General features: G+C 48.7%; 1 protein-coding gene across 10 annotated transcripts in view; it reads right to left on the bottom strand.

Moving 5' to 3' along the window:
* The window catches only part of RGS6 (regulator of G protein signaling 6), a 547187-nt gene that overhangs the window by 88313 nt on the left and 432870 nt on the right, over positions 1–26004 (bottom strand). For 9 of the 10 annotated variants that reach the window (XM_066275020.1, XM_066275021.1, XM_066275022.1 and 6 more), the window contains 3 exons: positions 6925–6975; positions 3410–3516; positions 2062–2113 (listed from right to left, as the gene is read on the bottom strand). In XM_066275020.1, the coding sequence (XP_066131117.1) occupies positions 2062–2113; positions 3410–3516; positions 6925–6975 (210 nt within the window). Of the gene's footprint in view, positions 1–2061; positions 2114–3409; positions 3517–6924; positions 6976–9063; positions 9147–26004 lie in introns of those variants that run through there. The other variant, XM_066275024.1, reaches the window with a different exon arrangement.

Here is a 26004-nt window from a genome sequence, read left to right on the forward strand (position 1 = left end):
AATATCAAACATTACCGTAGGAGTAACCATGCTAACCCCCACCATGGTTTCATTGTCTCCTTATCATGTGCCACACACCAGACCTTGCTTGCATTCTATTTAATTCTAACCAAACAACACTAGGAGACAAGAGTATTGTTATTCTGCTCTTAATATGGGGTGTCTGAGGCACAGAGAGGTTAAGTAACTTGCTAAGATCACACAGCTAGTGGAGCTGGTCAATGCTGGGCCCAATGTGCTGAATTTCTCCTTGGTAAATACTTATTTTCTGACTAAACTGCTTTGGAAATGCAGGTGATTGATTTTTGGAATCCTGCAGCCTGACTTCTCCATTTGATTTGCCAAAATCATGGCATAGGAATTAAAAATAATTTTGCTTAAATGAGAGCTGATATAAACCATTATTTCTATCCCTGTTTATGCTGCATAACTAAGGTTCTAAAATGGAGAAAACCTGTAGAGAAAGGAAAGTAATACCTGTTGCAATCAGCATCAGATGATGTATGCTTTATATTCAAGTAAATATTTTAATTTTTCTTGGGCCTGGTCCCCCTACCCCCACCCTCATTGTTGCCTGGACAAATACTGGTTTCAACATTCACAGGGGCACACAGCTGCTGCAAGAAACTAAGCTACAATGATTCAAATTCCAAGTTGGGCTTTTGTTAGCAAAATTTCAGCCCCTGAAACACTTGTTTTAGGAGCAGCCAAATGTAGCTCCCATTCTGAGCCAGAAGCCTCGCTGGATTCACGTATCACATCATTTAGGAAACAACTCAGTTCCAGAGGGCCCCACACGGTGCCTGCAAATGCTGATGAGACAACAGAGGGGCCGTCCTCTGAATAAGGACCATTTTCCAGGCTTGGAAACAGAATATCCGTAACCATATTAGGCAATGACTTGTCCACATTCTATCCCTGGGACTGGTTCCGATCGCTAGTTACCCCTCCCTCAAATGTGTGATCAGACGATGTGGCTTATCACACAGGTTCCAAGCCAGAATACCACCCAGCTACAGCTGCCTCTGCCTTCCTGTGTGAACAATCCTAGAGAGCCTGGGAGAAGCTGAGGTCTTATCAAGTGTTCCAGGGCCAAGGAGAGCCACTGCGGACCGCCCAGCATCTCAGTCAGTAATGAGGACACTGTGCAAAGGGACAGGGGCTGCCGCAATGAAACCATGCATGGGACCATGAGAGAAGCGTGAGCCTCAGAGCCACTCAGATTTGAGTTCAAATTCTGCTGCCTCTACTGAGTGTCTGATAAGCACCTTTAATAAAGAACTGGAACCATCAGCAAATACACAGACCAGCTATGCCTCAGGCATGCCCTGGGGGATGTGGGAATGAACAAGGTGGACCAGCCCACCCGCATGGGACTTCCAGACAAGTAGAACACAGTGTGGTGCATGTGAGGATGTGGCCTCTCTGGGCCTCGGGCTTTTTATCTGAAGGAGAGGGGCAATATCACTTCTTTAGAGGGTGGGCACATAGAAGTATTAAAGTCTCCCCAAAGAGTATATGGTAAGCATCTAGTAGAGCTCTCTCTTTATAAAGGAAACTCCCTGCTTTCCCAGCTCCCAGCATCACCTACTCTTTATTTTCCTAGTCCAGGGTGTCTTCTGTATACCCCGCTCTGGTCAGTCTTCATTTTCCCTTAAATTCCAACTGTCAAAACCACCCCTGAGTTATTAATGCATCTTAACAAGTCTTCGAGACTAGACTGGGTCCGGGGGAGATGGCCTGTTGATCTAGTCCTCCCAGGAAGAAACAGTCAACAGCCACTGCCCTGCAGCGTTGCTGTGAGACCCTATTTTCCACAGCCCCACAGGATGAACATACTGGCCCCCTGTGATGGCCTCCTTCCTTCCCCCATTTCCTTCCAACGGCTGCGTCTCTCAGTGTGCTCAGCCCTTCTTCAGTACGTGCAACAGGATGTTGATTACATGTCAACCGTATGACAGAGAATCTCCTCCCTATGCACACTGGTCACCAGACACCAAGCATCTATCTTCCACGCTCCCCGGACTAACACTCGGTGTGGGCTGTGGCTTCACTGCTCACCGTAGTCGGTGTTTTCAGGCTCCCAGCAGTTCGATGGCCAGAAGTACGGAGCCTGCAAAAGAGCGGAGATGTCAGGACTCAGCAGCATGCCAGCACTTGCCCTCCTATGCCTAGGGGTCAGGTCCTCTGCACCCAGTGAGGACGCCTCTCTAGGACAGGCTCTGCCCCCTCTCCTTCATGATGACACCACAGCCCCACCCCCATCCTGTTCTTAATGCAGCTGAGGCCAGTCAACATTTTGATCAAGGTGCTGAGAAGTGACTCCAGGTGAACAAAATAAATGAGAAACTTGGTTTATAGGGCAAGAATTTCTTACCCCAAGACAATAGAAGTCTAACTACAGAAGTCAGACTGGCACGGTTTAGTGGGTAACAAGCCCCAAGTTCCTGAACTGTGTCCCTCCAAGTTCATATGATGAAGCCTTAATCCCCAGTGTGACTGTATTTGGAGTAAAGAAATAATTAAGGTTAAATGAGACTCTTAGGATGGGACTCTGATCCCATAGGATTAGTGTCCTTAAAAGAGAAAACAGCAGGTCCCTCTTCCCCTCTCAAGCACAACAAGAAGCAGTTGTCTGAAAGCCTGTATGAGCATGCTCACCATAATTCAAACCCTACTGGCACCTTGATCTTGAACTTCCAGCCTCCAGAACTAGGAGAAATGAATGCCTGTTGCTTAAGCCACCCAGACTGTGGTATTTTGTTATGGCAGCCTGCGCAGACTAAGATACCCTTTGGCCCTGTCTAAAGAACTCCGCTTCCAAATCCTTTGGTTTTGACCTTGACGCAATCCCTTATCCTCTGCCCCGGATCTAGGACAGGATCTGAGAAAAGGAGTGGAAATGGTGTGAAGGTTTAGTGGGTAGTGAATAGAAACTTCACACCAGGATGTCAGCATGATTCAGGAGAAAGATCAAGGACTTTGATCTATCAGTCAGCCATCAAGCTGACTTAGGTTCAAATCAAGGCTGTCTCTTAGATTTACTAGCTGCCCCATTAATTCTCTGAACACTTCAGTTTTCACATCTGTAAAGTGGGTGATATTTGTCCCTTCCCTCCCAGAAGTTTGTTCTTCAACAATAAATGAGGAACTATGTTTGTTCTTCAGAATAAAAGAGGAACTATGTATAAATTGTTCAATAAATAGTAGGTTCTCTATGAGGGCTTTTTTTGTATTATTTGGGTGGAGCAATAAATGGCTCAGACAGAAGTTTTCTTGGTTTTCCCAGACCTGGTGGGCAGTAAGGGTTGCTCCCTTAAATACGCTCAGTGTTCACATGTGGTTCTAATGTGAGATCAGAGGATGATGGGAAGAAACGTTCTTCAGGAGGAGGAGCAGGCAGGCCCACCTGGAAACGGTAAAAGGTGCCATCGTCCTTCATGCTGAGCACATGGTCCGAGATGGGAAAGATGTAGCCTTGGGCAGCTATTAGGCTTCCCAAGTGTATTGCTTCAACTGCGGAGACAGGGTATAAGAGAGAGAAGCAATTAGGAAGCTATCAGAGTGCAGGGCTGCTTGGCTGAAATGTAAGCTGTGAGAACAAAAAGGCAACCGGAAGTCATCTGTCATCACCTTAGACAAATGCACGACTGATTGATGGATGGATAGCTTTATGATATGATTGCATTGGGCCGGAGGGAGATGGCAATGGTTGGGAAGGGCTGCCGCATGCCTGGGACTCCTCTGGGTCCCAGCTCTGAGAATCTGACATTGTTTTACTCCCCCTCCCCCACCAACCAAAGACCTGCAGAGAAAGTGCTCACGGTTAAGGCCATGAGTGTTGGCGTAGATAAACCCGGACTTAATTGAGATTATTTCACATAAAGTGCTTAGCAGTGTCTGGTGCTGGGGACAAGCTCAGTAAGTGTGGGCAGGCCAGAGTCCCATTCTTATTCTCATCATTTCTTATCATCCGCAGCAACGAGCACTCAGGCTCACAGCCCTGGAGACGCTGGACTCACACTGCATTCCTCACTGCCACAGTCCCTTCTCTTAGGGACACAAGGCACAATCTCATTTTTGTGATGAGTACTGTGGCGGGCAATGGTGCCGGGAGGCCAAGCTGATAAAAATATTTGTATTTTTGCCACACTCAACATGTTGTTTTGTTACTTTAGCACCAACCACAGACAGATAAATCATTAAGAATTTATATTTATTCTGATTAGAGCTAAGAAAAATAATAAGTTTAAATGATTCTACCATGCACAATAATATAAGTTACCCTTCACAAATATGAAAGTACTCTTACTGGTAAAAATTGATTTTTGAATGTGGAAATTATTGAGACAAAGAGGAGTCTCTAGGAATTATTAATTTGACAAGCTCTAATTTGTGTGTGTGTGTGTGTGTATGACAGAGAGAGGGACAGATAGGGACAGACAGGAAGAGAGATGAGAAGCATCAATTCTTTGTTGTGGTACCTTTGTTGTTTATTGATTGCTTTCTCATATGTGCCTTGACCGGGGAATCTACAACAGAGCCGGTGACCCCTTGCTCAAGCCAGCAACCTTGGGCTCAAGCTGGTGAGCCTTGCTCAAACCAGATGAGCCCACACTCAAGCTGGTGACCTTGGTGTCTCAAAACTGAGTCCTCCATGTCCTAGTCCGATGCTCTATCCACTGCGCCACCGCCTGGTCAGGCAAGTGCTAAATTTTTAAAGCGATTTGTTTTGGCTTTATATGCCAACTTTTCAAGAGGCTGCTTAGAATCCAAACATTTTATTTATTTAGACCCGCCTGTCCTCCTTCAGAAGGAACGGACACTTACAACTGGTGGAATAAAAAAAGAACAGGGTTTTATTTTCCTTGCTTAGTGATGGCCAGTTTGTGCTTTCAAGTCTATATGGCTTTAAGAATCATGGGCCCGGCAAACATGAACAGCTCCATCACCTGCAGCTGCTCCTCCCCAGGAAAGGGAGAACACCGTCCACTAAGCAGGGGCCTCTCTGGGCTTGCCCAGTCAAGGCACATATGGGAGTTGATGCTTCCAGCTCCTCCCCCCTTCTCTCTCTGTCTCTCCCTCTCCTCTCTAAAAAATGAATAAATAAATTAAAAAAAAAGAAGGGGCCTCTCCTGTCACCAGTCTAGGGGCTGGAACTCACGCTTCATTCTTTGAGCTTTGGGGCTTCTGCTCAGAAGTGTGGCAGATGGGAAGAAGGAAGGGAGAGAGAGGTGGAAGTTAGACACGTCCAGCTTCCCAGGGCCCGAGTTTGCCTCATTTCCACCCTTCTACTCCTGGGCGCTGGATTGTTCTGAACTCCTGCTCAGCCGCCGCCCAGAGGCCCAAACACTTCCCAGCGCCTGGATGTTCTCTCGGGGCATTAGAGTCTAACAGACCTCCACAGACATGACCTCCGCATTCCGGACCTTTCACAGGAGCTTCTCGTACTAGGGCCAGGGAGGGTTCCTGAGCCTACTCGCCTGCCACTAGCTGGGTCAGGGTTCTCAGAACACTACTACTGACCACTGCCATTAGTACTGCTGCTACTACAACTACTGACAACAACAATAAAGTATGTCAGTGATACAATGACTTAGAAGGCAAGGAAAACCGTGCTCTTGGAAAAGAAGAGGCCACCATGAAGAAAGGTGGTCTTTAGTTTAGCATCATAACCAAAAACAATGTTGACTTTACATACATGTAACTAAGTGGGGAGAGACTCATTCAGTCCAATTTCTATTAGTGGACAATCAGAAGTCCAGGCTGCATAACACACAGGCTAGTTGTTTCAGGCTGTTTCTTTAAAAGGATTAACACAGGTAGTTTTCCCCTGTGGATAAAGAATTGAGTGAGAATTAAGAATTTTCACAAGTCGTGACAGTGGCCATTAATCAAGGTGGAGAAAAAGGCTACTGTCACTTTCATGAATGACCTGCTTTTCTGGCACTCAGGTTTCTGGCAACTACATTTTATCAAACTCTAGGGAAGTTGGATTGTTTAGTAGTCAATAGTATATTAGCAGCATCAGATTAAAATATAGCAATGCCTGAGCTGACACACCGACCCCAGCAAAACAATCACAGTTGAAGGCCAGACACCTAGAAAGGGCACCTGAAAAAAATCTTTAAAAAGCATAGTATTTGGAGGCCATTTAATTTAGGGCAAATAGGTCTAATCCATAAGACCCTCAGAATACACATGTGGATATTTATAAATATGAAATATAGACAGCAAGAATACTCAGTTAAGACGGGGAGTGAATAATAAATTCCGAAAAGTATTAACTAACAACGCATGGGTCACAAGCTCTACTTATCTAGAATTTTCACTTTTCTGGAACTCCCCGCTTTCTAATTATGCCATGAAAACAAATTTTACTGCTTATTTACTGGTGGGAGGACAGATTTGAAAACTGTTTTATTGGCCAGAGTTTTGTTGTTTTTTTTCTGGTAAAATTTTCCTAATTGCAATGCATAATTAAAGTTGAAAAAAAAATCATTCCTTCACTTCTTGCAGAAGCAGAAAACAGAAGGCATCTTAGCAAATAATTAAACATCTTAATTGTGGATCAGGCAATCTAATTTTAATAGCCGGTTCTAGAAGGCTGTTCAGTGACAGTGCTACAACTTATCTTTAATTGCTGTGGCTAACGAGACTTCATCTCATTTCACACATTATTATACTGGTCTCGTTGGCATTCTCAATGGTTGCTCATTTTCTCAAAGGGTGATTTAAATTTAAAGACAGACATTCAGTGGAGAAAAATAAATTAATTTTATCCATAAGTAGAGTGATTCCACATCTTGGAATTCACATGGATAAGCCCAGTTCTCAGGAGGGTAGGAGAATCCAGTCTGGAACTGGTTATGGGATGTTCACTGATGACATGGGGGGATAAACTCAGGGTTGATGGTCAAGTACCTGGGTCTTCGATGGAAAGGTTCTTCATAAGCCATTGCACAATGTCAGTACCTGCAATGATAAAACAATTCGACTGAAGACCTCATAGGTGTTAAGCCCTGCGGCAGAAGAAATACGGTTACCTAAGAGACTCCTAATTCAAATTAGCACACACCTGGAGACCTAGGTAATACTGATGCTTTTCTATCCTAACAAACTCTTTCCACTCATTGGTTCATGTCTGATGACTCAGAATGATCTTGTGTCCACATTTCTAGGAAGCACTGGTAGGGGACTTCCTGCGAATACAGATTTTGATGACTCCCCCAAGACAGGCTGGTGAAGTTTTATCACGCCTGGCCCTCAGACCGTTTCCTGTGGGAAGAGGCCTGTTCAGTTCGCTCCTCATAAGGACGAGGGCTGACCAGGTTCCTGAAGAAATCTCTACTTTCTTCTGGCATGGGCCCACGCTGAAAGAGAGCCTCCCTGGGGTCTGTGAGAGACACCTCTATGTATTCACCTACTACATGGGCAACAGCTAGAGGACACTTCCAGCTTTTGCTGCAGTTTGGTATGGGCTGCGTCCTGACAGTGGAAATGAGGAGATGCCACTTCTAGCCCCAGACCGTAAACACTCCCACATGGCCCTCCATAGCTCCACACTCTGTTGTTTCCCATCTGTTGGCTGAATGGACAGGACTTCCAGGGCCCAGGCACGGGTGGGGCCACGTGGGAAGGAGCCTGGGATTCTGAACAACCGTGAAAACCGATACCCATTTTGGGCTCCGACCTGATGGAAAGTTTGTCATGTTAAGCCTCAGAAATCTGGGGCTTACCTGTTTTGGCATCTAGTGTTCTCTTAACTAATCTAAAATCTTGAGAGTCAGAGGGGACTTTTTAAAACGTATTCACTCCAACGCCAGCCAAACACGAGCCTCACAGCAACACCCTGGACAAGAGGTGCTGTAATCTCTGTTTAGAAAGATCCGGGAACCTCGGAGCTCACAGATCCCCTCCTAGTTAGCCTGTCCCAGTTAAACTCTCTTGGATTTCTTTGAGCAGAAACTTGACTTACGCTGCGACTACTCTCTTTTGCTCTAGTTTGGCATAGTTCTCTGATGCTAGAGAACCAAACCTAGGCCTTCTCACCCTATGAGACAGTTCTGCCAATATTTGGGCAGTTGACCTAACACGCTGTCATCGTCTTCTCGAGTGTCTCCTCCGTGTGAAACGGGCCTGGGTCCCTCAGCTGTTCCTTTGTGTGATAGGCCCTGGAGCCCCTTACCCCTGTGGTCACCACTCTCTCCTGTTTGCCTCCCTTTGAAAATGCGGCACCTAGAATCAATGTTTCCTAGGGCCACGCAGTTCACACGGGAGGAGAAAAGTCCAGTTTTCTGGAGGATTCTGAACTTCTGATCAATCCACCTTTGTCACCCCCCAAATCTCACTTTAAACCAGTGCAGACCTTTGATGGTGGCTTTGCCACTTCACGATGGGATGTGTGATGGAAAACAGCCCCCAATGGCAACATTTCTAGCTATCTGAGTCCTGGCATGGGTCTGAGTCTCAATGGGAGGGAGAGGGCCTGCCGGTAGCCCTCCTGGGATGGAGTCCCATCTGAAAGACTGGAGAGCCAGCAGAAGGGTTAAATATTATGTCCATTAAAAGATCTACCGTCCTTTACCCAGAAATAAAGTTTCCTGAAGTTTGACTGGTTGCCAGAGGGGAGACCGATCCAGGTCTGAACGCCTGTAGATTTTGTTTCTCCTGGGCTCTTTGAAGGTCAGTGAACCCTGCACAATAAACTGCCAGGGTCCCATCCTTCTCTTTCTATGTGCCCCCGACCCCTGGCCTCAGACCAGCCGTCACCGGCATGGCCCTGTAAGGCCCCCAACACTTCAACCTCAAAAGCAAGATGTCTAAGCTCCCCCCCATCCTTGCCCCGGGCTGACATCTATAAGCTAAACTTTCTATCCCAAACCCTCCTCCTCGTTCCCATTCTTTGAGAGAAAGGGAGAGCATGTCTATGTGTGCTTGTGCGTGTCGGGTCCATTTCCTCCAAATGATACAAGTTCAACATTTGTCCTCGGAAATGAAGAACAAAGCAGAAATCAAATAAGAACTGTAATCCCAAGTTGGGGGTGGGGGAGAGACTCTAACCTGTTTTTTCCTCCAAAGAAAAATAGTTCTTTTTTTTGTGGGTTGCCTGGAAACGGGGAGGTTTCCAGCATCAGCAACAGCTCTCCCCGGGGCGGACGGATTATCTTTCTGCTGAGCTGGCTGAACTGTTATTTATCACCTGCCAAGACTGATTACTCACCCTGGGACAATGACAGCCCTTCCTTTCCCCTGTTAATTACTGTCATCATTAATATCCATGTCACTAATTAGTATTCACTCACATTGAAACTCCTTCCTCACTGTCGTATCCGTTCCCCCTCCACCCCGCCCCAGCCGGCAGCACTATTGTCTGGGTTCCTCCCCTCTTTTGGCTCTGTGGGCTCAGTGTCTAGCCTAATTGTCTCCCCAGACCACCAGAGCCCCATCTGCATTCACAGAACTGAAGGACCCCGTGTAAGCACTCTTTTTTGGCAAAAAAGGGGAAGTCACAGAGGCCCTTTCCCTTTTCCACAGGCCTCGGTTCCTCTTCCCAGGCACAGACACCGTGACAGTCAGTGTCTTCATCTGGGGACTGGTGCGACTGTCCTCGGACCCAGGTTCAGAGATGGGCTGCCACCCCCACTGCCCTGGGCCACTGCCCTCAGTCAGCGGCGGCACCCCTCTCCCTGCTGTCCCTCACACGCTGCTGGCACGGCGTGGGGACATCAGCAAACAGACAACGCCTAGGGCTGTGGACACTCGTTCTGTAGGAGTAGGGGAGTCTAGGCTTCCGAGGACTAATCCAGAAGGGGCCAGCCTCCAGCCTGGTGGCAGAAAGTAAACCATTGCGTGTTCAGTCCCAGGAGCAAGTAAGGGAGCAAAATCTTACTATTATGTCCATTAAAAGTTCTACAATGATCACACTGTAGAATCAGACAAGCCTAGTCCAAATAACCCTCAGGAGAAAGTATTTTTCTCTTTTGTCTTCCCTCCTTCTTTCTTCTCTCCCCCGATCATTCTTTCCTTCTTATTCTAAAAAAAAATTTCAAGAAAATGATTTCTCTGGTCTATCCAAAATTAATCATCGCCCTTTGTAATCCCTATTGGGTTCTGGTTCTTATCTTAGGCTGCCCTGCCAACGACTTAAATCAAAATGAAAACCTTAGGACCAAATGTGGGATGGTTATCCGTTATTCCCAACGATCCTAAAACACTTGGCTTAAAGTTTTCTTTTAAAGGCAAATTTATCAACATGTATTCCAGGGATATCCATGAAATACACCAGAGAGCCCCGGAAGACTGATCCACAGTGTGAGAGGTTCGTTAGTGTATTTATGTACAAGTTTATGACACACAGCGGTGCTACTGTTTCTATATGCGTTGTATGTATGTATTCAATTATATCATTTATATATATAATTATGTTTATTGAAAGGGTGTTTGGGCACAACTCAAAAGTTCTTTAGTAGGGGAGTGAATACATAAATTATGGGTCATCGTTCAGCAACTATTTATTGAATACCTATTGTATTAAGTAAAGTATATTGAGAACAGTACATATTGTAAAATGACATTTTTATAATTGTATTTCTATATAATATTTGTATTTCTATCTATATATTTGTATTTCTATATTTGTATTGACTTTAAATACATGTAACTATATATTTACTATATTTATATTTCTATTTTACTACCTAAATATGTATAGATATATACAGATATGGACAAGAAAAGTTCTGGATATTTAAACTGTTAACTATAGGTTGTCTTGGGGAGAGGGGTGAGCCACATTATAGGAAATTCCCATTCTTCACATTTCCTTATTATTGGCATTCATAGAAGACTGATACTATATATTACTTTTGCACTAAGAGAAATACGTTTCCTTCTGAGGAGCAGAGAGGGAAGAGTTGGTCTCTGAGACAGAGGTGGAGAATCCCGGTTGCAGATGAAGAGTGGAGAGGATATGGGAACACCTCCAGGCCCCAGGATCTCTGCTCCCCAGGGAAGGGGCAGAAGAGAGTGAGGGCAGGACTCGCAAAGCAGCCTTTTTCCTGAGGAGTAACGAGTGGGAGGCGTTCCCATAGGTCTCAAATTATCTATCTCTGGTCACCTGACCAGCCCCAGGGCCTCAGAGTGGGTACCAGGCTGTTCACACAGTCCTGGACTCAGGGTGACAGCCTGCACCCCTTCCTCATGTCACTTACTGTTCCCTTGTGCAGAGTGAGACTCAGTGATCTCTTCCTGGCCACTTCCCAAGTCATATCAGCTCTAGATCGATGTAAACTGGATTTGAGGAAGCCGGTAAGATCTTCCAATATTGTAAGGAGCTCCCTTTCAGGTTTTGGGGAGACTCTTGTTATAAAAGGATTCCATTCTGGGCTTTGTCTTAAGCTTCCCTGAAGATTTAGGGATACACAGAACTTCCTCCCAAGTAAGTCAGAACACAGGCAGGTCCTACCAGAAACTTTCCCCCATTCTTCCCAAGGTATTGTATCACTCTGTGCCCAGATTAGATGATGGGAATTTGGAAAAAAGACAGGTTCCAGTCCCCTGCAAATTTCAAGTTACCTGAAACTTAGTAGCTTATATATCACAGTACTGATAGCCGAAGTCATTGATAACATACTCATCAACCCTCCCCACTGGGGAGAGTCACTTCCCTGTGGGTAAACAGTCTCCTGAGCCCAACAAAAGATAAGATGGCTCCAGCTGTGAGCGACCCCATGGCTCTCCTCTGTCAAGGTCATGGCTCTCCTCCGTCAAGTCTGACAGTGGATCCTCACCTACGGGCTGAGGTCTCAGCTGCACCTGCCAGTGCGGAAGGCAGTTTTATGCTCTCTCTTCTGCTCATGTAGGGGCCACTTGCAGGGCAATGATCGTGAAGGGGAGTGACTCTCCCAAGTGCCCACTGTGCACCAGGCCAGAGCTGTGCACTTGACCCTGTTGTCACATATCCTCTTGACAATAATTGTGTAAAATATAATAACTATTATATGCATTTAAAAAATTAGGCCCAGAGAGACCCAAGGCCACATACGAGTACCTATTTGAGTGAAGGTTGACATCCAGACAATCTCATGCCAAATGTTATTTCCATTCCACCATTCTGCCTCTCTTATTTCTGAATAATTTTCTGACTACTATATAGAAGAATAACTGGAAAATTGATATTCTGCTTTCATTTTTTCCTCTAAAGCAGAAACATTAATTTAGTGATAATAATTGCTACTACATTATATCTATCTATCTATCTATTTTTTTTGCTATTATATGCTACTTAGCTAATCATTTATTGAGCACTTTCTATATTCAAAGCTTTGGAAGAATTCCTTGTTATAGATAAATTGAAGGATACTCTAAGTAGGACAGTCTTTATAGTTTTAGACCTTCCTTTTATGCTTTAGTTTAAAAAAAATCTTTTTTTAAATGCAACTATTAAACTAGCAGAGAAAGCAAGAGGAACTGTTAAACTGGGCTTTGGAGGCGGGCACAGCGACCAGCGGCCAGGAGACAGAGGAAGAACAGGCGAAGGGACGAGTGTGAAGAAAGATCTAGTGGCGTGTTTGAGGTGTCTAGTTCAGTTTTTTCAAGGAAAAGCATGACGAAGTTAACAAGTCCACACTTGCTTACCAAGCACACGCAGCCACAAGTCCGCAGCGTTCATGCGGTCAGGCAGACCCGGGTTCGATTCACGCTATATCATTTACAAGCTGTGTGACCCTGAGCAGGTTCCTTGACCACCACCCACCTAATCTCCATTTCTTCATGAGTCCACTGGGCGAAGAAAATACTGACAGGATAGAACAAGATCACACAGACGAAGCCCTCGCCACAAAGCCTGGCCCGTGGTGTTGCTGAAATGGGACTGTTTTATTATCGGGTCACTTTTCTCATCTGGGCCTTTGTTTCCTCATCTGAAAATGAGGATAGTGATAACTGGACCTGCCGTGTAGGCTCTGAGGGGCCAAGGAAAGTCTGCGAGTGCCACGCTAACACAGTGCCTGCTACAGAATTCACACGCTTTAGCTACCGGGACAGCCCACATGTTAGGAACCTTGTGTTGGAGCCAAGTGTCTAACCGAGTCATAGTCCACCTCTCCCCTCCTGACTTCTGCCGTCTTCTGGCTCTGACTTCTCAGGACAGCCTTCACTGTTCTCCACAGCAGGTCCGCATCTTCTGGCTTTCATTTGCATAATGGGGTTCCTTCTCTCTGGAGCACTTACCTCGGTTTGGATTTAGACAGTCACAATGTGATTGTTTGATCAGTGTCTGCCTGCCCTCCATATTAGCTTCCTGATGCTGCCATAGTGAAGTCATAAAGTGACTTAAACAAGGGAAATAAATGTGTTGTCCCACAGTTCCAGAGGCCTGAAGTCTGAGATCCAAGCGTCAGCGAGGTTGATTCATCTAATGGCTGTGACGGAGTCTGTTCCAGGCCTCTCTTAGCTTCTGGTGTTTTGCTGGCAGATTTTGGTGCTCCTGGGCTTCTAGAGGTATCACCCTCTCTCTGCCTTTATCTTTCATGGCCTTCACCCTGTGTGCACACCTCCAAATCCAAGTTTCTTTCTTTTTATAAGGATACCAGTCATCCTGGACTGGGGCCCACCCCAACTAGCTCATCTTAGCTCATTACATATGCAACGACCCTATGTTCAAATAAGGTCACACATCCTGAGGTTTTAGAGGTTAGAGCTTCAACACATGTATTTTTAGAAAGACACAGTTCAACCCATAACAGTTGCTAAACTACAGCTCTAAGAGTGCAAGTCTCTGTGAGGCTGTTCTATTTCCAGCACCAACAGAGGCCTGGCAGAGAGCTGGGGTTTTATAAATACTTACTGATCAATGGTTACAGTCAAACTGACATCATGCAGTATGTACTCATCCACTTGTACATATTCACTACATTAAAAAATGTCTCTCAATTTTTGGGGGGCCCATGAAAACTTCATCACAGACCAGCACCAACCTTAGATGGACATTTGCAACCACTGCTTTAGATAAAAGGTTCAGGGTTTTTATCCAATGGCATTGGTTTCTTTCAAAATACACTTTTTTAGGCAGGGGGCAAAAAGAAATCTCAACAAATAAAGGCATTAAAACATATTAGGCAGCTACCCAGACTGTCTGTTTTCCCTCATTCAACTCTGGCTGTCACTTGAAGAGAAAAGCCACTAGAAGGCAAGGTGAGGTCTTCAAGCGGCGGTTGGTCAGCCTGCTGTCCCTGCTGCTGCTGCCGGCTCCCTGGCTTCCCCCTGCAGAGTGTAAGCTGCCCTGTGACTGGCTGCGGTTGTGTGTGATTCTCACTTCTGAACAGAACGTTTTCTGCAGCTGACTTGGTTTTGAACAGTTAAAGGAATTAAATCCAGAATATGGTTTTGAACCATATAAACAAGGAATATGGTTTTGAGCCCAGAGACACCAGGCATCACCGCCTTACCCAGTCCTAAGCCTGGTCCCGCCAGGGCCACCTCCCTGGGTCCTCTTGCAAGCCTGGCAAGCGGCCTGCCGCCCTGCCCTGCGCGGGCATGTGGCGACTGCGCCCCTAGCGCCCGCGTCCCACACAGCAGGGAAGACACCAGCCCACGGAAACCCCGGGTGGGGCCTTCCTTCTCGCTCCATCCCCTGCGCTTCCGCCTTCTCTGAAATGTAAAGCTTCCGTCCGCATTATGAAAAATAATAGGGGGCAGGAGACCAGGCGAGGTTATTACCAACTCATAAATCAACCGGAGGCTCCGAGGGTTGTGGTGAGGCGTCCGGAATGGGCTCCCCCGGACTGTTATCTCACCCCAGCCCCGCGATTGATTCATAACCTCATAACCCCCCTGCGTCCCAATCCCACGTCTTCTGTGTAATTGTCAGCAGCCGAGTACATGATTTGCAAGAGGATGTGGGCAGCGGCAGATGTGGGGGTGGGGGAGAGATTAGTTTTGTCAATCAAAAGCGTCCTGGGCGAGGTGCAGAGCGCTGGGGATTTAGCCCAGTGATCAGCTTATTAAGGAAAAGGCTGACTGTGGCCGCACTGCTGGGGCCGCAGCGCGGGAGCGGAGGATCGCGTCACGGTGGGTGTAGCGTCTGTTCCCCCAGGGCGGCCGCTGCTGATGACTGCCTTCTACTCCAGCCAAAGGCAGAAATGAAAGACAAATAAGCAGAGCTGCGGCCCTGGAGAGATGTGATCTAGGGCCGGGTGTCCAGTGGCATCAGAGAGCATTATAAATGTTTTGAAGGCTGCTGGGCTCTCCCCGGAGGGCTGGAAGGCATCAGGGCTTTATATAGCCTTCTCGTGTTGTCTAGTGGTCACCTTATTTGTGCGGATTTGAGTCTAAAAACATGGTTTGTGGATACTTTACATTTAAATTAATCTATGGGGGCCCTGGCCGGTTGGCTCAGCGGTAGAGCATCGGCCTGGCGTGCGGGGGACCTGGGTTCGATTCCCGGCCAGGGCACATAGGAGAAGCGCCCATTTGCTTCTCCACACCCCCCCCTTCCTCTCTGTCTCTCTCTTCCCCTCCCGCAGCCAAGGCTCCATTGGAGCAAAGATGGCCCGGGCGCTGGGGATGGCTCCTTGGCCTCTGCCCCAGGCGTTAGAGTGGCTCTGGTCGAGGCAGAGCGACGCCCCAGAGGGGCAGATCATCGCCTCCTGGTGGGCGGGCCGGGTGGATCCTGGTTGGGCGCATGCGGGAGTCTGTCTGTCTCTCCCCGTTTCCAGCTTCAGAAAAATACAAAAAAAAAAAAAATTAATCTATGGGGTTAAGACTTTCTTGGGGAGAGCAGGAGAGGAGAATCAAGCGGTCGTCTCGATGACGCCCAGGCCTGCGGGCTGCAGTAGCTTGCCTGGAATGTCACCCACCACCTAACCATATTACTAGGGCAATAATATGGATACATGTCCAGAGCGTGCTTGAGGGCTTGCAACGGCCAAGTGCGCTGGATGTCTGTGCACACCTTGGGGCAGGTGAGGCATGCACAGCAGGGAGGGTGAGCAGGCCAGGGAGCAAGCTGAGTCTGGGACACCGGGTCTTAAGGCAAAGGTTTTACTGATGATGCACTAATTCCAGTTCCAGTTCTCTGGAGCTCCATCTTGGTGAAATGAACTTAAGTTTTTGTAATCACTCAGACCTGGGTTCAAACCCCGGCTCTGCCACTTGTGAGCGCATCACCTCGGATGAGTTACTCAGTCCTCCTGAGCCCCAGTTTACCCACCTGCAAAATGGGGCCAATCTCAGAATCTACCCTTGATTCTGGTCTAAGCATAAAAATGAGGACATGGAGGCGGACACTGAGTGCAGTCCCTGCCCTGACTGGGCACACCACGGACTGCTGGTTAGTCTCCCTCCCTTTCCACTTACAGCTGAGGCGCACCTCCCTCTGCCCACAGTGGGAGCTCGCACGGAGCTGATCTCCTGGGCAGAGAGCCCCAACGTGGAATTAGGCCTTCCTCCCCGCCTGACCCCGGGACAGTTCGGAGCTCATTCTAGTCTGGCTCTCTCCAGTTTCTCCGTTTCATTCAGAGAGAGGATCTCATCCTTTCCAGTGTCAGTCTGGGATCTTCTCTGTCATTGATCTGCTCCCAGATCAACTTCCAGTTCAGGATACAAAAGATCAGAAAACCTCCAAAGAACCCCGAGATCTCCCCTTCTCCATCCCAGCTACAGCCACACCCTTAGCCTGGCTTGTCCCACGGAGCGGCCAGGAGGCAGGTGGCCTGGGTGTGAATCCAGGTCCCCCGCCCACCAGTTCTGTGGCCTTGGGGATGTGCCTTGCCCTTCCTCAGCTCCAGTTTCTATAAGACACGAGACAAGCACAGTCTGAGAACATGGACACGAGGGTGATGAGGTTCAGTCCTGTGTCCTTCAGCACACAGCAGGTGATTAGTAAATGTTGACTTTATCATCATCAGGCCATTATTCCAAATGGAGCATGTTCATTCATTTACCCGATGAATAAGACGGCCCAGCCCTTAAACAAAGAGGTGCGCTAGTGTGGGCTTCCAGGGCTCTGATTGGGGTATTTGCGGGGCACGATGTGGCCACAGACAAGGAGTGGTCAGTTTCATCTGACTCGATGTCAGGAAAAGGTTCACAGAGAGGGAGGTTCTTAGGGTCAATGGGAAACAGTGAGAAGAGACAGATGGAGGAGGGAAGTAATGGATGTAGAGTCAAGGACTCTAACAGAGCAGCCTGCAGCAACCACACTAAGGACACAGTGTGACATCGGACATTTATATCCAGATCAAGGAGAGGGCTGGACAGCAAGTCTCTGAGAATGGGAAAAGGGTCTTAGGAGAGCAAAAGTCACCAGCAAGCGCTGGCTCCACCTATGTGCAAAGCACTGTGCTGATCTCAGCAGGGGCTGAGATCCAAGCATGACTCAGAAAAAGAACCAGGCTCAAGCGCTAAAGGGAAATGACCTCAGAGCTGCTGAGCAATGATCTCATGGTTTCCCGGCAGCAGGAGGCTGCCCCTTCCCTCCATCCCTGTTCTCATTCTGGGGCTCCTGGCCCCAGCCAGCCGTGAACCCTCCCTGTAATCTGCCCTGGTGGGTGGTGCACTGCTGGGCCAGTCCGCAGCCACTGCTCCTCGGCTGTGGGTCACTGTCCTGGACGGGCTTGTGTGCAGGACAGCAGCGCACCCCTGTCTCCCCAGCTCCCCATCTTTCATGGGTGGACCAGAGGCTTTGGGCTTCTCTGGGGTCTTCTGATACCTTGCCTCCCCAGGGACCTTCACCTTGACCCCACCCTGAACAACAGCCCCAAATGCTGAGGGCAGAGGTCTGGGCGGGCAGAGGGTGCGGACCGCCACAAGACAGAAGTGGTGGCAGGCGTGGCAGGAGCTGGTCAGAGGCGTGTGTGTCCTGCCCCTGCTGAGGGCTGGCGAGGGCCCTGGGTAACCAGAGGCAGGGAGGATGGCACTCCCTGTCCCAGTCATCAGTGAGAAACCAGGACGCTGGCCACACTGCCCGCCTCCCCTGCCCCACTCACTCCCGAAATCCTTAGTCCTTTCCTTCTTCAGGCATTTACGTGAGGGGTCAGGTTCTGGCTTTGGAGGACTTGAGAGAAATGTGCAGCCAGCCACCTGAGACAGAGGGGACCTGGGGGGGTCCCCCAAGTCAGGCATCCACATTTGTCTCTCTGGCTTCTGCAGACTGACTCTCAGATCAATAATGCACCCCCATGAGGGGACAGGGAGGGACATGGTGGCCTGCAGGGGCTGGCTTCCTCCTCATCACTTCCCAGTCTCTCATCCCAGCCCCCTCTCTTCTAGATAGACAATCACATTCCTGACCCCACCCTGCACCATCTGTGACTGTCTAATCCTTATTAACACACCTGCTACACACGCATGTACATTCACACCATCCCCATGCATACACTCAACTCACACTCACACACTCACACATTCACACCCGCTCAATGCACAATTGCAACACACCATGTATCACACATGCACATACACACACATACCATTTTATACTTCACAGACATCTAATTGTTTTTTTAATGTCCCCATCCCTAAAATACTGAAAAGTGACAAGAAGCAGCTTAGGTTCAGAACAAACTTGGAGGAAAGAAACCTAAGGAACACAGAGCACAAGCCAGATCTCAGTAGTTCTCATGCGACCCCCGACGACGAGTCCGTTTGCTAGGAACCTTGACTGCCCGCACACAGCAGCCAGAGTAAAACCAGGGGCCGGACTCAGCCAGGAAAGGGAGATGTGAGCACGTTCATCTTCCAAATGCAGAACATGCCTTCTGTTTCAAGCGTCTAGATGACTTGGGTCCCCTGTGGTTAAGGGGCGGTCTTGGCACTGAGGGGCAGAGAACATGAGGCCAGACAGGAAGTGGAAGTCGAGAAAGGAAAGCGTGAGTGCTCCGGCACAAGCAGGCCCACTGACTGCGGAAAGCATGGCCACGTGGACGCTGTGGCTGCGAGGTCCCCGGACGGGAGCAGTGGGGCCCTACCAACACCACAGGTGGGGGGAGGGCAGTGAAGGCGCCGTGGTCCATGGTGTAGTCAGGCGAAGGGATGGGGGAGCAGCAAGGAGCTAGAGCATCAGCTGGAGAAGTTCTCACCGTGGTGGGAGGAGAGAGTAGTGCCTGGAGCCCAGAGGGGGTGGGTGTTCTAGGAGAGGCTGGGTGGACAGGAGCCACTGCGTCCGGGAGGACACAGCCACTATCAGACCAAGGTCTACCAGGGAGTAAGTGCTGTGAGCTCTTCTCTGATCTGCTGGTGCCACCCAGTGAGCCCGCCGATGCAGCCCGCAGTGACAGTTTTAAGGGAGCAGAGCCAGGAGAGGAGGCTGGAGGCTGGAGGGTGGCCCTGGAGGGACAGATGGAGAGGAGCCAGTGCAGGTGTGGAGGAGAGAAACCATCAACTGCGCAGGCCGATCCACAAAGCGTTGTGCAGGGGACGTTTACTATTCAGCACGCTCTACTTCAGGGGGAGTCAGGGCAGGAGGGTTTTGCTCTGATGTCCTGCTCTGATTCTTTTTTCTTTTTTGAGAGAGACAGGAACACTGAGCTGCTCCTATATGTGCCCTGACCGGGGAATCAAACCAGCAACCTCCGTGCTCCGGGATAATGCTCCAACCAACTGAGCTATCCGGCCAGGGTGATTTTTAGAAAGACAGAGAGAGGAAGGGGGAGAGAGGAAGGGAGAGAGAGGAAGGGAGAGAGAAAGGAGAGGGAAGGGAAACATTCATTTGCTGTTCCAGTCAGTCATGCATTTTTTGGTTGCTTCTCATGTGTGCCCTGACCAGGGATCAAACCCGCAACCTTGTTGTTTTGGGACGATGCTCTTAACCAACTGAGCTAACTGGCCGGGGCCAGGATTCTGATTCTGTACACCTAGAAGGAGATGCAGTGCTCACAAGGGCTCCATACATACCGGCCCTCAGGTCACTGTCACGACACCCCCAAGACTTAGCACAGAGACGGCCATGTCACACCCGGGGAACCAAGGCTGGGGGAGCCTGGTCATTTCTTCATTTATTCATTCCAACAGCATTTGTTAAGCTGCTACTGTGCCCAGTGCGGCTCCTCCCGGTGGGAGCAGTCCTCGCCCTGTCTGAGCTCACACCCTCAGGGAGAAGCTACACAAGTAACCAGGCAGTCACACGAAATCAAGGAAGAACTGTGCAATAACGAAGATAACGTGGGGCAAAGAGGAGAAGGGGGCAGGGCCTACGGAGATCAGGAGGGAAGCTGGATGACATTTGCATGGAAGCCTGAACAGCAAGAAGGATGCTGTTGGGTGAGTATTTGGAGGAAGTGCATCCTCAACAGAGCGACAGCGATGCCAAAGCCCCGAGATGGGGACAGGCGGAAGGAAGGCGCGTGTAATGGAGACTGAGGACCAAGGGCAGTCCGAGACGAGCCTGCCCAGGCTGGGGTCACGCCCCCCTGGGGAGCCTCCGGAGGGCTCTGAGAAGGGGAGGGGTCTGCAGGGCTGCTGGGTGGAGAAGGGGCGGCGGAGGGACAGGAGGAGAAGCGGAGGGACCAGCCGGGAGCCACTGTGGGTGGGCTGGAGGGACTGAATGCTGGCCGGGCCCAGTGGCGGCAGTGAGACCGAGAGACGTGAGTGGGCTCAGTGTTTACCTGGGAGGCACGGCCCCTGCTCCTCTCAGAGGGACGGGAGTGGAGTGTGAGAACAGGAGGGGGCGGGATTGGCTCCAGGGACTCCAGCTTAACTGGATGCAGGGCAGGGCTTGGGCTGACTGAGCTGGGGAGCAGGTGGGGAGGGAACCCGGCTCACTTGTTGGCCCTGTTTTCTCTGAGATACGTAGACCGTGTATAGCAGCCATCCAAGTGGAGATGCCAAGTACGCTGGAGGACATGTGAGTCTGGATTTTTGGGCAGAGAGCAGGGTGGAGATGTTAACTTAGAGTCATTGATGTGTAGGAACGTACCTCCAGCAGCGAGGCTTGGGTGAGGTCACTAAGGAGATGATGCAGAAAGAGAAGAGGGGTGCTGGAATCAAGCCCTCAGCCTGTGGACAGTGCTGTTGGCAGGGGACCCTGTTCTTCCTCAACCTGGAACGCCTCCCATCACCCTGAGTGCCCAGGCCTCTCTCTTCTGTGACTTACCTTATGATCACGGTGCTCACCCCCTCCCTCAGGAGACAAGAGAAACGAGCCCAAGCACCTGACCTCCAGGCCCTCCCAGCGCCTGCTGTGAGCGCCGCCTCCCTTTTCCTGCTCTTGTCTCGATTCAGGAGAAACATCCACCTGTACCACTGCTTCCAGCACCTGACGGCTCTGCCCAGGGACCAAAGGGACCGCTAAGGACTTCCATGTTCTCTTCTGATTTATAACAAGCTTATACTTGCTTCCTGGCTTTGCTGTCACCCAGTTACAGCAGATGCCCTGACAGCACGTCGTGTGGCTCTGAAGCCGGCCTGTGACCGGGCACTGCTGGGTGGACACAGTCGGTCAGCCTGGGGTGTGACTCTAAGCTCCAGGTCCCACCCATGTCAGAAGACTTCAAGAGGGGCATGTTGTCAGGAGCTAGGCGTATTTCTAACGTGCAAACCTCACTTCAAATGGGTCAACTCCACACCGAGAGAGGCTGGCTTTTGTTCTGAGAACATTCTGAGACTATTTCGAAATGGAGAACCCAATAACTAGGAAAAAGACAGAATAAATATATATAAAACCCATTGCGAGTTTCTTCTTCTTTTTTTTTTAAACAAGAGAGAAAGACAGACAGGAAGGGAGGCAGATAGGGAGCATCAATTCATGGCTGCAGAACTTTAGTTATTTACTAATTGCTTTCTCATATGTGCCTTGAGTGGGGGGGGGGGAGGGGCTCCAGCCAAGCCAGTGATCCCTTGCTCAAGCTAGTGACCTCTGGGCTCAAGCCAGTGACCATGGGGTCATGTCTATGATCCCATGCTCAAGCAAGTGACCCTGCACTGCTGGTGAGCCCATGATCAAGCTGGTGAGCCTCTGCTCAAGCCAGGAGCCTCAGGGTTTCAAACCTGGGTCCTCAGCATCCCAGTCCAACACTCTATCTACTGTACCACCACCTGGTCAGACGCGAGTTTATTCTTTCTGGCTCTGTTTCCTCCTCATGGCCCTTGCCCCAGGTACTGGCTACATCCAAAATGGATTAGATTTGAGGCTGTGGACAATTACAGACTTTGCTGGAATTCATACAGAGAGGACAGCAGACAGTGAATGAGGAAAGAGCTGTGTGAGGAAACCCCAGCGCGGGGTAGCTGCTGTAAAGGATCACACAGTTAGCTCATGACTCCTGAGAAAAATAAAACAAAACAATAATGCCTTTGCACTCCTTTCTTGGCCTGTCAGCCTCTCCGTTAGTGCCTGTGAGGGGTTCTTAATGAGAGACCCTCCCCCACCTCTGTCTCCTCAGCTCTGCCTCCCTGACTCACTGTGATGGGCACATCATGGATTTTAAATAAACATCTGATCAACATATTAAGGAATGTTGATCAAAATTGATAATTTGCATTTTTAGGATAGCTAATAACTATGCTAGTTTTTCTTCCAAATGTTGGTTTTGACGGAGTTGGTTACTTCTTGGGGCCACTTCTGAATCTTGATAGTAAGACAGACCAGATCTTTGGTATGGAAAGTTATCTTGTTATTTGTTATCGCAGATGATAATGTATGTTAAATAAGAGGGGTTGGCCCTGGCCAGTTGGCTCAGTGAATAGTGTTAGCCCGGCATATGGATGTCCCAGGTTTGATCCCCAGTCAGGGCACACATGAGAAGCAACCATCTGCTTCTCCACCCCCCCCCCTTTTCTCTCTTTCTTTCTCTCTCCTCATCCTACAGCTATGGCTCAATTGGAGCAAGTTGGCTCCAGGTGCTGAGGATGGCTTCATGGCTTCCACCTCATGTGCTAAGAAGAGCTCAGTTGCTGAGCAACGGAGCAACACCAAGATTGGCAGAGCATTGCCCCCTAGTGGGTTTGCCGGGTAGATCCCAAGTGGGGCACATGTGGGAGTCTATCTCTCTGCCCCCCCTCCTCCCACTGAATAAACAAAAAAGGGGAGATTAACACATGGCCTATTTCAAGTTATTCAGGACTAGAACTCCCTGCTTGCCCTGGTTCTCCTGGTGGTACTACAGTCAAATGTGGTCAAAGCTCTGAAATATCGCTGAAAGCCCGGGTTAATATTGAGATTGCGCAGCTCCGCCTGCAGGAAGAGCTGAAGGCTAGTGTCTGGTCAACACATGATAAAAACACTGTTCATCTTTCCAAAACTCTGTTTCAGCAATGGCTATATCCATGCTGACCAAAGGGTAGTAGTAGTCCAGGAGATTCAGACTTGGAATTTGAGAAAAGAGTTGTGTTTAGTTTTGAGGGATTGGGATTAGGTTCAGCAGCACATTACAGAAAAACAAAACATAACAAAGTAACAGTGGCTTAAACAAGGTAGAAATGTATTTGCTAAAAGAAGTCTGGAGGCGGCCATATGGGGGCCTCGGGAACCCATGCTTCGCTGTTTCTCTTCCACCCACCTTCCATCCCCAAGGTCGCCTTACAGTTCAGAATGTCTGCCGAAGCACCAGCCGTCACACCCCAGCTTCAGGCAGGAGGAGAGAGAGGCAGAAACACTGGAGAGTACCTTTCTCAAGAGAGACACCTTCCTGTAAGCCTAGTCTCCAAAGACCCATGTCCTCCTCATACACTGTGACGCGCAGAGTAGTGTCCCCAAAGATGTCCGGGTTCTATTATTCCCTGGAACTGTGACTACGTACCTCACACAGCAAATGAGCTCTGGTTACGTTAAGGCCCTTAAGAGGGAGAGGAGTATCCAGGCAAGACCAGTGCAATCAAGAGGATCTTTGTAAGGGACAGGGAGAAAGAGAGAAAGAGAGAGAGAGAAAAGGGAGGAGGAGGAGGAGGAGGAGAAGGGGAAAGAGGAAGGGGTGGCGGAGAGGTGGAGGCAAGGAGAGGGCACCAGCCAGCTGCTGACTTTGAAGGTGGAGGAAAGGCCCAGGACCCAGGGAAGCAGGCCACCTCTAGAAGCTAGAAAAGCTTAGGAAACAGATTCTTCCCTAGAGCCTCCTAAGGAAACATAGTTCTGCTGTGATTTTAGACAAGACCCATTTCGGCCTTCTGACCTCCAGAATGAGAAGGTAATATGTTGGTACTGCATTGTGTTAAGCCACTAGATTTATGGTAATTTGCTGTAGCAGCAATAAGAAAAACATAGTTATTTTCTTACCTCCTTAAGATAAGTCTCTACAAGTGAAATTTCTGGGCCATGTTCAAGTCTCGGAACCTATTGCACAACTGGACTCGAGAACGTGCTGAAATGGATTCCCCTTCCCCTCGGGGGCGGGGACACTCTTGCTTCTGTCTCTGTACCCTAGTCAGCACCAGAGAGAGATCTGCGGCTGCTCATCATTGCTCATCTGATTGGGAGAAAGTGATAGCTCATTAAGAAAATGACTATGTTTTTAGAAGTGGGCTTTCAATGATTCTAATACCTTTAGCGACCATTTCTATTTCTTCCATTGGGTACCCATCTTTTTACATTGATTAATGGGAGTTTATTCAGTATTAAGGATATAACACTTGCTCCAAAATTTGTGCCATCTGATGTCCCCCTGTCATTTGTTATTCACATTTAAGATGCTTTTAGTGGTAGAGTTTTTAAATATTTTATGTTCAATATCACCAAGTCTTTGTTTTACAGCTTCTGCCATTGGTGCCAGGCTTGCAGTACTGTCAGGACATTTTAAGGGATGAGTTTTTGTAAGTTTTTGTTGAATTCATTTCTCTATTCATTCAACCAATACCTACTGAATGCTTCTGACATGCCAGGCACTGTCCTAAGCACTGGAGTGTCATCTAAAGCATGGAGCTACACCCATGGTAGCTACAACCATTGGTCACTAAAGGGGCTATGGTTTGAAATAACTACAAACTCAAAACACATCCAGCTATGGCTCTGGACAGTTGGCTCAGTGGTAGAGCGTTGGCCCAGTATTGGATGTCCTGGGTTTCATTTCCGGTCAGGTTACACAAGAGAAACAACTATCTGCTTCTACTCTCCTCATCCCCTCTTCTCTCTCTCTCTCTCTCTCTCTCTCTCTCTCTCTCTCTCTTGCCCTCCCATAGGCATGGCTCTATTGGTTCGAGCACATAGGCCCAGGGCACTGAGGATGGCTCTGTGGAGCTTCTGCCTCAGGTGCTAAAAATAGCTCAGTTGCGTGCATGGCCCCAAATGGGCAAAGCATTGGCCCCAGATAGGGTTGCAGGGTAGATTCAAGTTGGGTCACATGCAGGAGTCTGTTTATCTCCCTTCCTCTTACTTGGAAAAGAAGAAAAAACACACACACAGACACAAACACACATTTGGCTAGATTGAAAGACCCGCGCGCAGAAGACCTGGACACTGAGCAGAGATGTGAGTGATGCCACCAGGTCTCAGGTCTCAGGGCATTTTACAATGAATGAAATCTACATGAGCATGGCGATGTCAAGGAAACAGCAATGTGAAGTTCCATGAATGTGAGGCTTGAAATGACACTAAAAAAAGAATTAACAGCCTTTGTTCTACATCAGCCCCAGCGGAGCAATCATCATTGATATAACTTTTCATTTCATTAGGAAGTTAAATGCAGATATTATCTATCCCTCAGGACTCTTTTTAGACTCTCTGAGTCAAAGAAGCCCAGCAGGAGAAGAACTGCCCTTCCTTTGCGGTTTTCCCAGAGACAGGCTTCTAAGTGAGAAACAGCATCTCAGGGCTATTGCCCCTTGGCGGGACCCCATCAACTCTAGAGAAGTCGAAGTGTCCTGAGGCTTGCTGACTGAACACTGAACAAGCTTCTGATTACGGTATTTATTTGTTTCTTTTTTTTTCTTCTTTTTTTTGTATTTTTCTGAAGCTAGAAACCGGGAGAGACAGTCAGACAGACTCCCGCATGTGCCTGACCAGGATCCACCCCGCACGCCCACCAGGGGGCGATGCTCTGCCCCTCCGGGGTGTCGCTCTGCCGCGACCAGAGCCAC

Source organism: Saccopteryx bilineata, chromosome 4 (assembly GCF_036850765.1).
Source record: "Saccopteryx bilineata isolate mSacBil1 chromosome 4, mSacBil1_pri_phased_curated, whole genome shotgun sequence".
Classification (NCBI taxonomy): domain Eukaryota; kingdom Metazoa; phylum Chordata; class Mammalia; order Chiroptera; family Emballonuridae; genus Saccopteryx; species Saccopteryx bilineata.